Source organism: Protopterus annectens, chromosome 2.part0, assembly GCF_019279795.1.
Source record: "Protopterus annectens isolate FY-2018-M chromosome 2.part0, PAN1.0, whole genome shotgun sequence".
NCBI classification, from domain to species: domain Eukaryota; kingdom Metazoa; phylum Chordata; order Ceratodontiformes; family Protopteridae; genus Protopterus; species Protopterus annectens.
The window spans coordinates 1,117,400,588-1,117,414,773 of record NC_056728.1 but is presented as its reverse complement, the minus strand read 5'-3'; the positions used below and the strand labels follow the sequence as shown (position 1 = coordinate 1,117,414,773).

Here is a 14,186-nt window from a genome sequence, read left to right as displayed (position 1 = left end):
ATTCAGTGCTTGGAATCAGGCACGAGGAATTGGCATAGCTGTACCAAATATTCCTCAGATTTTGCAATACTTAACTGAGATGCTGGACAAAGGCCTATCCTTTTCATCAATTAAAATTCATGCCTTTGCCATTTTGGCTCATTACAATACAGAGCCACCAATCTTTTCTCATCCTTTATTAAGGCAGTACCTCAGAGGAGCCAAAAACATAAGGCCTCCAAGGAGACCACCAATACCATCATGGGACCTCAATTATGTCTTGGAAAAACTCACCCTGCCTCCTTTTGAGCCAGCCGCTACAGCTGATATAAAGTTTTTATCTTGGAAAACAGCTCTGCTCCTAGCAATAACCTCTGCAAGACAAGTCTCAGAGCTACAGGCACTCATGGCTGTGAAACCCTTTATCATTTTTTATCCAGACAGGGTTTCTCTGAGGACAAACCCGACATTTATGCCTAAGGTAGTGTCCAGTGTGACCCTTAACCAAACTATTAATTTGCCTACTTTTTATCCAAACCCACAGAATAAGGGGAAGAGAATACTGCATTCTTTGGACATACACAGACAGCTATGCTTCTACTTGAACAGAAGCAAAGCTTTCAGGAAGACAGAGCAGCTACTAGTGGCATATGCTGCAGGATCACAAGAAAAGGCTATCTCAGAGCAGACTATTTCAAAGTGGATAGGCCACTGCATTCATTTCTGCTATTCACTATATGGCAAACCAGTGCCTAAGGGCATTAGGCCACATTCAACCAGAGCAGCAGCCACTTCAGCAGCCTTCTTCAGGGGAGTACCAACCAAAGACATTTTAGAGGCTGCTACCTGGAGTTCAGTGCACACCTTTACAAAGCACTATCATTTACCACTCTACTCTAAATCCAGGGCAGGCTTTTCCACTGCAGTTCTGCAGGGCCTCATAGCTGCTCCTAATGCTACTTAGCTCCAGCTTTCCAACTATACCTTTGGGATTCAACCCAAATATAATGAATGCAACAGTGAAACATGAAGAACATAGTACAATTGTGTACACTTACCATAAATGTAGATGTTCGTGTGTATTCACTGCTGCAGTCCAGGTTACCCACCCACCATCTCCCATCTCTTTGCTGGAACTTATCTGCACTTTTCTAAATCTATACAACCTATGTGGTGTATTTGCTTGTAGATGATGGTATAATATATCTTGGTGCATGCATTTTTTATTGGCATATTTTTAGGCTACCCATTTGTGGGTACCTGACATCTGGGGCAAAAAAAACTGAAGAAAATGGTGTCGGCTGCATTTTTTATACCCCTGGCGCACTGACGTTAGGGAAGAGGCAACAGCAACCAACGCCGGACCTAGATTTTGGAATTCAGGCCGACTGAGGGTAGCCTGCCAGCAGGATAACCCAAGTGTAATGACTGCAACAGTGAATACACTCGAGCATCTACATTTATGGTAAATGTACACAACTGTACTTTCTAAACACCCCTGTGATGAAACTGCAGTTATAACTGAAGATCCAAATTTGTTGTCAAAACCTTTACTAGAAAATGTATTTTTTTGGAGATATAAACCTTTAATATTAGTCTGAGCCAACATGTTTGCATGTCCATTAGAACATACCTAAGCTGCCAAGATGGATTGATTCAGTTTCCACTAGGTACCTCATGTGAGCATATGATTTCTGCTCAGGGCAGCAGTACAATGCTTAAGACCAGAATATGTCTTTATAGTGTTATAATTACAGTAGAACTAAAACATAATCTGTAATTCTTTCTGTTTTAGGTTTGTAATACTGTGACAGAAATGGATCCCTTTCCTAAGTCAGGCTAGTGTTAATACTGATGAGATCAGTATTGATTCAGTTGTTTATACTTTGTGACAGGAATTGATCCCTTTCCTAAGTCAGGCTAGTATTAATGCTGATGAGATCAATATTGATTCAGTCGTTTATACTTTGCCACTGTTTTGGGTTTTTGATACTGTGAGGGGAATGGATCCCTTTCCTAAATCAGGCTAGTATTAATCCTGATGAGATCAGTATTGATTCAGTCATTTATACTTTGCCATAAGTGGTTTTCTCAGAACTTGTGTTGTAGCCAGACTTATCTCTTTCTACTGTTCATATGCTGTTACATGTATATTCATATCATATTTAAGTGGGTTTGGAAATTCTTTTTATTACCTCTGTTGCTTCAACTGCTATTATTGTACCAAGCTTGGTGTCTTTACTGTACATTGTTCTAGTTTCTCATTGCATAGTCTATATTTTGTAACTTCATGTCTCACAGAACACAGGACACTATAGTTGCTCGGCGTAGCTAATTCAATAATTAGTTTTACTTTTGTGCTTTATTTTTTTTTGACTATATTAATTAACTTGTTTCTCCTTTCTTGACTGTTAGTAATGGGTGATACCCTGTAATCAAAGCGTCTTCATTATCAATAGCTCTCTGAGGTTCAGCCTCCCATATGTTGTAGCATTTGTATGATCCCAATGCAAAAACACCTTGTTGTGCCTTTCATGAAGCAGGCCACTAGCTATAACTACATCATTATTACTGGTAACAAGATGCACATCTATTTCTTTTTCTGTACTTCAGAAACTACTTGTTCTGTATCTCCTACTTTTTTCCTTGAGATTGTAAACCAAAATGTATGTGGTTTGTTATCTTGAGCTGCTATGAATAACATTTTTATCTTTTGAGCATGACATTCAAAAATTACACCTTATGGTTATAAAAATCAATTATTCATGCATCAAATATTGATCAACATGTGGTTGTTACAAAAATTCCTTACGCTTGCCAGAATAATCGTAGGCTTTCTAGATTTTCCTCCATTTTCTGGTCATGTTTATGTAATCAGGCTACTTGGCCCAGGTGCTTCAATTTTATTTTGTTGGAATGTGACTTTTAACAGCTCTGATGTGGAGCAGTGAAGACCGAGCTGTTTTGGGTTGAGTTACGTGAACAATTCAGAAAAAGAGAGTCCAAACAGCAGTTTACAGAGTCTGTAACAACACTGTACTTAGAATAAAAGTCATGTAAAAATGATAATGAAATAGATATTAATGTAAGAATATTGCATTGTCTGTGCAGTGGAAAAGTGTGATCAACTATCCTGTTCAGCTTTGGACTATTCTTAGGACTTTTAGTAAGCTTACTGTATATAATTAAATTATAATACCTGCCATAGATTCTTAAATTATTTTTGCAGATAAATAAATAAATAAGCAAATATTTAACTACCTAATTAAATAAATCACACTGTATAGAAAACGTGACACAGTAAAGAAGAAGTGCTATTTCATCTTTAACCAAGACTAGTATGGCTGTATATTCCAAGATAACAAGCATTCTGATTTTAGTTAAGCTGATAATGCATTTGGAAGGAGATTGTAATCGGGAAGGAAAATCGAAAATTGGAACTGATTTACCTTTTGTATTTAGTACTGATTTAGTGAGCCTTCTCACTGCCTTAGATGTCTTTACAAATATACAAGTGTAGTCAGCGACTTAGGGACACACTTAGATAGTAATCTAGCCTTTGACCATCACGTGTCTACAGTAGTGAGGAAATGCTTCTGTGCAACTTGTAAAGAAACGTATGGCATCTAAGTGCAAGGAAATAATTGTTCCTCTGTATTAACCTTCATCAGACCTAACATTGAGTACAATGCCTCCTTTGGTATGTACCTAACCAGGCATATCCAACAAATGGAACACACAAAGAATTCCTCACTAAAATAATACAGAGCTTAAGTAAAATATGCTATGCAGACCGCCTCAAGCTTCTATCCCTGTATTCTGTCTCCTACAGGCTTTTGAGTGGAGATCTATGCCTGATAAGCAGGGCATTGTCAGACCCCATTCTGATGGACCTCCTGCATATCTGTAAAATAAACAGCACCAGAATTACCCATTCTAAGGACTTGAACATTGACTGTGATAAAAATAGGACCTGCTGGAGAGACAGATATCCCAGAGATTATCCGTCTTTGGAACAGGCTCTCCACCCATGTGAAGCAGAGTTCCTCCCTAACCCAATTCAAGTTCATCTTGGACAATTGGATGGGGAACAGGAAATTCATCCCTCTTTTGGACCCCATGTCTCTAATGGACACAGACAATTTGTAAATGGTTCATCTCCCAGGTTCTAGCTTGTAAATGTTGAAAAAATATTATATAGCTCTTACTTGCTTCTTGCTTGGTGTGATGGATCTGCAGTGTTCTTAAGACACTCAGTCTTGCTGGCTGGATTCTTGCTAAAATTCAAAGTCTGATTATATTTGCATTCACAGTCTGTTGCATACAGAAACTTGCAGAATATACACTGATGAGAGAATATACTTTGCAGCACTTGTCTTTAAGAGCAGTAACCAATAACTTTTATAATAAATAAAACTGGACAAACGTTGCAGCTTAAAAGTACTGTTCCAACTTTACTTCTCATATAGTACAGATGATGTGAGAGATATAACATTTACCTCAGAACACCAAATGTGTTCCTACCATATCCCTAAACAACTGGATTTATACAGCTCTTTATATACTCTTTTTAAACATATTTTGGAGAATTGCTTATCCTGTAGAAGCAATACTAAACTTCCTTGTTTAACAATGTCTTGTAAGAGACCAGCTTTTCTGACAGTGTGAATATCCTGTAACAGTGTCCTGATGTCCATGTAGAAAAACATATTTTTGAGGAAACACATTGTCCTGTATTCTATTTGAATCTGTGTATAGAAACATGTGTTCTTATGTCAATGCTGATAAGCATATCCTGTTTTTATGAAGAAAACATATTTTTGAGAAAACACATTGTCAGAGATCAGCTTTTCTGACAGTGTGAACATCCTGTATTTTATTTGGATCTTTGTATAAAAGTACATCTGTTCTTATGTCATATCCTGATTTTCCATGCAGAAAAACATGTCATTGTTCTTTAAAAGCAGATTTTGCATTTTGTTCTTGCATACATATCCTGCTTTGAGTCTGTAAGGGAATAATGTCCATTCAGCAGATTCCTTTTCCAAGCCATGGTCATTTAGTATGACTGCTGATCACATTTTACTTAAACTTTGTTTCTGCATTTAAGCAAGCCTTTTCTTTCAGCATATTTACAACATAATTAATTTCAGATTTATATTCATAAAATCTAACAATTCCCTCTGTTTTTAAACATACTCAAAACATTTTATATAGAAAATACATTAAGAAACAAACCTTTAGTTTGATACAACAAATCAAAATGCAATTTTACATAGTTAATACAATGATATTAAAGTATTACTACCAAAACTGAATGTATTTAACAACTTTTTCTTTGCAGACCATTCTGTGAAAATATTTTATCAGTTATGAGCTGTGTCTGCTTTAATGTTATTATTTATTTATTTTTTTAACTTGATCAATTTATTCTTTTGCAATCATAGAATTTCATTTATGACTTAGAACGGTTTCATTAACTCTTTGCAACTGTTGAATTAACTAAAGAGACAGTAACCATGTGCTACTGCAAGCATTTATACACTGCTGAAAACACACAATTTCAATGTCATTTTAACCATAACATTGTGGTCATGTCTTTGAACTGCCCATTAACATCTTGATAAAGTACTGAACTGGGCTTAGATAATAAATATTTGAAAGCAGTTATTTTACTGGGGTAAAACCAATGATATTACAACTTGACAAATTACTTTTGAACTTATTACGATGTATCCCGTACAGTATGTATTTACACAGATTGTTTGCTATTTATGCATTTCAATTTACTAGGTATACTGGACCCACTTTTTATTAAATATGGTTTTTCACACATATTTATTACTAGACATTAATCTCATTTGTACTGAATTCTTCTGCATTTGTACATACAAAGACTATCATTTGTACTGAATTCTTCTGCATACAATGACTATAAAGTACATTTAGTCTAATCTTACAAATTTAATCACATTAATATTAAGCAAAATCTTGGAAAATGTTTGTCTCTTTAGAAATATCTAGTGGAACTGATACCATATCCATATGTCCTGTTATTTTAAACTACATACTCAGCAATTAAAAATATTCTTGCCAAAAACATATTAAAAATAGTGACCATTCTTGCTATTAGAAACATTTATGCATTTTTGCATATCTTTATTCTCTCTTGTACAGCTTTAATAAAGCAATTTTAAATCATCTCTTGTTTTTTCTAAACAATAAAATAATAACCATTATGATAGCTATTAACAACTTGTAAAATATCTTATCCTGTCAGGTTTAATCCAGTTTACCAGTATTTCTAATACACTAATACCTGTTTTTCCCTCTACCTAAAAGAGTATTGTCAAGAATGAATGAAATATATATATATTTTTTTCCTGTAGCTTTATTTTAGACCCTTATTATTTATTTTTATGTAGCTTTATTTCAGACCCTTGTCAGTCTGTTTATACAGTCAGTGTAAAACTGAGAAAGTGCCCCTCCCTCTTATACAGTCAGTGTAAAACTGAGAAAGTACCCCTCCCCCTGTAGTACTTCAGCACTGTTTACCTGCCCTATGCTGTGAAAATAGAATGTATGTTAGCCTAACACTATGGTTATACATTTATTTTATTAAATTATGAACTTTTGTCTGACTTGATAACTTTTTATAAAGCTTTTGCTGTTTACTACCACTAGTAGGCATTTACATTCTCCTGCACAATTGATTTGAACTGTATATATACTATAGCCCATTTGCTGGCTGTACTTGATACAACTGAGTTTTTTTTTTTGTCCTTTTAACATTTACTTGCAAACAGATTATCAGTGACATCTATACACAATTGTGGCATTTTATTACAATTACCAAATAGTGTTGCCTGTAAACATTTTAACAATTATGTTAAAATAACAATGATGCTTTAGAAAAACTCAAGCTACTTATCTGGCAATCAGTCTTGTTGTTTATCTTATCTTTCCAGCATTTCCTGTAACTATTCATTCAGTCTAGGAAGGTCTGAGCTCACATTTCATACTCTGTAAACTATAGTTAATTCTTTTGGCATTTTTCCTTTAATGTGATTGTGATTTGCATAACTATGCATTTATACAACATAAATAGACATCATTTTACAATTACCTTACATGGATTTCAGTATTTTTTTTATTATTATTTATTTAACTATTTAACTGTCCTGCCATTAATTTTACAAAAACTGTTTGACTAATACCATCTGTGATTTTATTTATTTTTAAAATTCAGAACTTTAACTGTTTGGTGTTACTACATAATTATAAACAAATTGTAAAAAACAAAATAGATATTAGCTTAACCAACACATTTATATTTATATTTGCTGTTGTCTGCCTGTTATTCTTGTGTATTGTAACAGATGTACTCTAGATGAAAAGAACACACATGCATGTCTGTCTTGTATATGTATATCTTTATACAAGCATGTCAGTCTTGTGACTTTAAATCTTTATTCTTATTAACTATTTTTATTTAATTTTTATACACTAGAACAGTTTTGTTTTACCTTTTTGACTATGCTAATGAATGGCATTCCTATGCTTTACTTTACTGCAGTACTGATAGATGTCTTGCTTTAACTGAATGAAAGTAAAACATTTAAGAATGATTTGTCCAGACATCAGATCCTACCATCCTACCATGTATGTTTAACCATTTTCAAAACATAAACATATTATAAAATATATTTCTTTTGCACAGATTAGCTGTGTATGCAGGAAGTTCCCAGTCTCTGTCAGTTCAGCTAATTTATTTCCTTTATCCTGCAACTTCTGTTAAATTTCCTTATAGTCTGCTTGATATGTCTCAGGAGCCTGTTCTGCTGAATCTGAAACTCCTATGTATTTTTGAAAAGATATATGTATAACTTGTCTAAGCTTCCTGAACTCATTGTGTCTGTCTTTTAGAAGTTTACTACATTCCTTTGTAACAAAATGTACTAGGGGTTCTATCAGTAAATGATTTGACTCACATGTGGTGACAGGACATAACTGTTCAACATCAGAATGTAATGGAAACACTTTACCCTTAGTTAATTCTTCAGATCTGTCTTTACAGTCTATTTTTTTAGCAATATGATGCAATATTATTTCATGACATAATACACAAAATGCAGTTTTTGTTGAATCACACAATAAACATTTGTCATATTTCACATGATTTTCTTTGAGATACCAGTCAAATATTGTAATACATTTGCATAATGCCTTACTATCAACCTGCCCTAATAAGGGTTTACATTTACTAATGTGCTGTGTATACCAACATAGCAATTTACTAAAGTTTGGTTTACTCCTGCATGAATTATAAATAATATCCATACTATCTAGTAATATACAACCTGTCTAGGAATACAGAAACTATATATGAATATACAAACTGTCTTAAGAATATAAAACTCTCTTAAGAATATACAAACTGTTTTAACACCATCCACACTAAATATGTGACACAGAAAAGTCTTACCAGTTAGCAAGAAAACAGGTGATCAGGCTGCTATTGCAAATGGCTGGAAATTTTTCAAAGTCACTTGAGAAGCTGGGAAAGCACAACAGGCAGTGGACTGATGGGCTAGTGGATATCCCCCTTTTCTTGAAGAATTTATGGCACTGCGAATTTCTTGAACTAGTCTCACTCCGGATTGTAGACGTCTAAAAAACTTTACTACTGCAAGCTGCATAAACTGGAATACTTCTGTTCAGAATTGACACATACGTACAAATGTTAGTTACTGCAATTTAACTGAAGTGACCCTCTGCAGGGCTTACCATCACTCCTCCTGTGTTTGAATGCAGATTGTAGGTTCAAATGCAGACTAGCTTGCCATTGAAAAAATTATATGGTGCTAGTCACTCAGCTGCCTCGCCATTGAAAAAATATTATATGGCTCTTACTTGCTTCTTGCTTGGTGTGATGGATCTGCAGTGTTCTTAAGACACTCAGTCTTGCTGGCTGGATTCTTGCTAAAATTCAAAGTCTGATTATATTTGCATTCACAGTCTGTTGCATACAGAAACTTGCAGAATATACACTGATGAGAGAATATACTTTGCAGCACTTGTCTTTAAGAGCAGTAACCAATAACTTTTATAATAAATAAAACTGGACAAACGTTGCAGCTTAAAAGTACTGTTCCAACTTTACTTCTCATATAGTACAGATGATGTGAGAGATATAACATTTACCTCAGAACACCAAATGTGTTCCTACCATATCCCTAAACAACTGGATTTATACAGCTCTTTATATACTCTTTTTAAACATATTTTGGAGAATTGCTTATCCTGTAGAAGCAATACTAAACTTCCTTGTTTAACAATGTCTTGTAAGAGACCAGCTTTTCTGACAGTGTGAATATCCTGTAACAGTGTCCTGATGTCCATGTAGAAAAACATATTTTTGAGGAAACACATTGTCCTGTATTCTGTTTGAATCTGTGTATAGAAACATGTGTTCTTATGTCAATGCTGATAAGCATATCCTGTTTTTTATGAAGAAAAACATATTTTGAGAAAACACATTGTCAGAGATCAGCTTTTCTGACAGTGTGAACATCCTGTATTTTATTTGGATCTTTGTATAAAAGTACATCTGTTCTTATGTCATATCCTGATTTTCCATGCAGAAAAACATGTCATTGTTCTTTAAAAGCAGATTTTGCATTTTTGTTCTTGCATACATATCCTGCTTTGAGTCTGTAAGGGAATAATGTCCATTCAGCAGATTCCTTTTCCAAGCCATGGTCATTTAGTATGACTGCTGATCACATTTTACTTAAACTTTGTTTCTGCATTTAAGCAAGCCTTTTCTTTCAGCATATTTACAACATAATTAATTTCAGATTTATATTCATAAAATCTAACAAATGTTTCATCTCCGAAGCCCCTGCTTACACTCATCAAGGGTATCAGAACTTGTCAGAGCTTTTGGATTCATGGCTATGCTTAAAAAGGCCCTTGTGGTCATTAACCCAGTAAACACCTACGAACATATACCAAAGAAATGACTATATATACCAATATCTCATAATCTTCATAAATATATATATATATATATATATATATATATATATATATATATATATATATATGTCTATATGTATATCTGTCTATACATATATATGTATATATGTATATATATATATATATATATATATATATATATATATATGGTTCTACCTGACTTCGTCGACAGCTGAGAAGACCGACATCGGAATCCGGAGCTCCAGAAGATCGAAGCGAAGAAGACCGGCCGAATCGCGGGTTGCAGAACATCGACAATGCAGAAGACCGACCACGACGGATGACAACACCAACGCCGAGGATGCCGACATGGGAAAGGCTGTGTGAGTATGCGGTAGTGACGGACGTTAGGGGTGCGAGCAGGTAAGTGTGGAGATTGACGGTCTGTGGGGATAGGGGTGGGTTAAGTGAGTTAGGGTTAGGGAGCGATAGGGGTGGGTTAAGTGAGTTAGGTTAGGAGCGATAGGGTGGGTTAAGTGAGTTAGGGTTAGGGCGATAGGGGCGGGTTAAGTGAGTTAGGGTTAGGGAAGGCGATAGGGCGGGTTAAGTGAGTTAGGTTAGGAGCGGGTAGGTAAGTGTGCGATAGTGACGGACCTTAGGGTTAGGGTAAGGTTTAGTGTGGGCTTGTAAGGATTTTGGTGTGCTTGTGTTGTGTGTGTGGTTTGTGGAATGGGGATGTGTTTTGTTTTGTATGGGGTTTCGTGTTTGTGTACCGTCGGTTATTTCGTTGTCGGTTATGTGTGGTTTCGTGTTTATGGACTGTCGAATATGTGGTGTCGGTGATGTGGTTGTCGGTGTTGTGTGGTTTCGATTATGTCAGGTAGAACCATATATATATATATATTGTTTTATATATATATATATATATATATATATATATTTTATATATATATATATATATATATATATATATATATATATATATATATATATATATATATAGTGTGTGTGTGTGTGTGTGCAGTGAGATCAGTATTATGGTTATAAAAATCAATTATTCATGCATCAAATATTGATCAACATGTGGTTGTTACAAAAATTCCTTACGCTTGCCAGAATAATCGTAGGCTTTCTAGATTTTCCTCCATTTTCTGGTAATGTTTATGTAATCAGGCTACTTGGCCCAGGTGCTTCAATTTGATTTTGTTGGAATATGACTTTTAACAGCTCTGATGTGGAGCAGTGAAGACCGAGCTGTTTTGGGTTGAGTTACGTGAACAATTCAGAAAAAGAGAGTCCAAACAGCAGTTTACAGAGTCTTTAACAACATTGTACTTAGAATAAAAGTCATGTAAAAATGATAATGAAATAGATATTAATGTAAGAATATTGCATTGTCTGTGCAGTGGAAAAGTGTGATCAACTATCCTGTTCAGCTTTGGACTATTCTTAGGACTTTTAGTAAGCTTACTGTATATAATTAAATTATAATACCTGCCATAGATTCTTAAATTATTTTTGCAGATAAATAAATAAACAAGCAAATATTTAACTACCAAACTAAATAAATCACACTGTATAGAAAACATGACACAGTAAAGAAGTGCTATTTCATCTTTAACCAAGACTAGTATGGCTGTATATTCCAAGATAACAAGCATTCTGATTTTAGTTAAGCTGATAATGCATTTGGAAGGAGATTGTAATCGGGTAGGAAAATCGAAAATTGGAACTGATTTACCTTTTGTATTTAGTACTGATTTAGTGAGCCTTCTCACTGCCTTAGATGTCTTTACAAATATACAAGTGTAGTCAGTGACTTAGGGACACACTTAGATAGTAATCTTGTCTTTGACCATCACGTGTCTACAGTAGTGAGGAAATCCTTCTGTGCAACTTGTAAAGAAACGTATGGCATCTAAGTGCAAGGAAATAATTGTTCCTCTGTATTAGCATTCATCAGACCTGTCATTGAGTACAATGCCTCCTTTGGTATGTACCTAACCAGGCATATCCAACAAATGGAACACACAAATAATTCCTCACTAAAATAATACAGAGCTTAAGTAAAATATGCTATGCAGACCGCCTCAAGCTTCTATCCCTGTATTCTGTCTCCTACAGGCTTTTGAGTGGAGATCTATGCCTGACAAGCAGGGCATTGTCAGACCCCATTCTGATGGACCTCCTGCATATCTGTAAAATAAACAGCACCCGAATTACCCATTCTAAGGACTTGAACATTGACTGTGATAAAAATAGGACCTGCTGGAGAGACAGATATCCCAGAGATTATCCGTCTTTGGAACAGGCTCTCCACCCATGTGAAGCAGAGTTCCTCCCTAACCCAATTCAAGTTCATCTTGGACAACGGGATGGGGATCAGGAAATTCATCCCTCTTTTGGACCCCATGTCTCTAATGGACACAGGCAGTTTGTAAATGGTTCATCTCCCAGGTTCTAGCTTGTAAATGTTTCATCTCCGAAGCCCCTGCTTACACTCATCAAGGGTATCAGAACTTGTCAGAGCTTTTGGATTCATGGCTATGCTTAAAAAGGCCCTTGTGGTCATTAACCCAGTAAGCACCTACGAACATATACCAAAGAAATGACTATATATATATATCAATATCTCATAATCTTCATATATATGTCTATATGTATATCTGTCTATACATATATATGTGTATATATATATATATATATATATATATATATATATATATATATATATATATATATATATATATATATATATATATATATATATATATATATATATATATATATATATATATATATATATATAGTGTGTGTGTGTGTGTGTGTGCAGTGAGATCAGTATTGATTCAATTGTTTATACTTTGCCATGAGTGGTTTTCTTAGCACTTTTGTTGTACCCAGACCTATCTCTTTCTACCATTCATACGTTGTTACATGTGTATGGGTAACATATTTAAATATGCTTGAAAATTCTTTTTTATTAGTTCTGTTGCTTCTACTACTATTATTGGACCAATCTGGGTGACTTTACTGTACATTGTTCTAGTTTCTCATTGTTTAGTCTATATTTTATAAATATATATATATAGTGTGTGTGTGTGTGTGTGTGTGTGTGTGTGTGTGTGTGTGTGTGTGTGTGCATATGTATATATATATATATATATATATATATATATATATATATATATATATATATATATATATATATGTATAATCTCTGCCAACAGTAGTTCTAGCATACCCAGAAATGCAGGCATACATTTAAAAAATGAAGTAGTGGGTTAGAGTTTAGTGAGGTAGTATCTCATATAACAGCTTTTGCCAAGGTCTGCTTGAAGAAGATTCTATATGTTTTACTAGAAGTCTTAAGCATCCACTGTATGCAGTGGCACTTATAAGTTCCCATAAGTCTGCAGTTTCTTGGTATTCATGGGAACTATAGTTTCAGTGTCTGTGATCCTTCACCACGCAAGAAGCACATTGCATGACAGTACTATACCTATTACTGCATACCTGCAGCTTTTTATCTTTAAAAGTATTACACAAATGCATTTCAAATGATAACATTTCACTACTTTCATATTTTAAGGACAGAGGAAACCCTTACATAATTAAAGTGTTGATCAGGTCAGTTAGCCCACTGAGTGAATTGGCAGAGTCTGGCATATTTTGGTGTCTTAATAGCATGTTTAACAGACTAGGGACATTATTTAAAAATCCCCGCGGTATAATATCTGTATCTCATTATTTATCTTACAACTTACTGATGAAGTTTGCTAACAGTCTTTTTTTTTATCCCTACAGATCAGGTGGATGAGCCAGAAATACAATTGGTTGAAAATGAGGCTAAGATTGTATGTGCCAGTAAAAACAGAAGCTACCAATACCAGATGTGCATTTTGTATCAAAATGGTCAGCAAATACGAGATGCCTTTCCAGAGTATAATAGTACTGATCGTGTTTCCTTTCATGTCGCTGACCTACCTACTGGCAGTAACTTCAGTTGTCTATGTTATACGGAAAACCCATCAAAATGGACTCGCAACAGTTCTGGTATTGTTAAAGGAGGAAAGTGTAAGTGCTGTCATTAGGATTTGTTGTCATTACGGGTTATGCCATTATTTTGCATTGTATGCTGAAATGATGCTTTTCTGAAAGTATCTATAGCTTGGAATTTTGTAACATTCACAGAATTTGCTAACAGACAGCAGCAAAAGTATAGG

At 34.7% G+C, this 14,186-nt stretch overlaps 1 protein-coding gene across 1 annotated transcript in view; it reads left to right on the top strand.

Moving 5' to 3' along the window:
• LOC122792817 overlaps positions 1-14,186 on the top strand; it is a 159,927-nt gene that overhangs the window by 143,987 nt on the left and 1,754 nt on the right. The window contains exon 4 of the mRNA XM_044060379.1: positions 13,768-14,037. Coding sequence (XP_043916314.1) covers positions 13,768-14,037 — 270 coding nt within the window. The remainder of the gene's footprint in view (positions 1-13,767; positions 14,038-14,186) is intronic.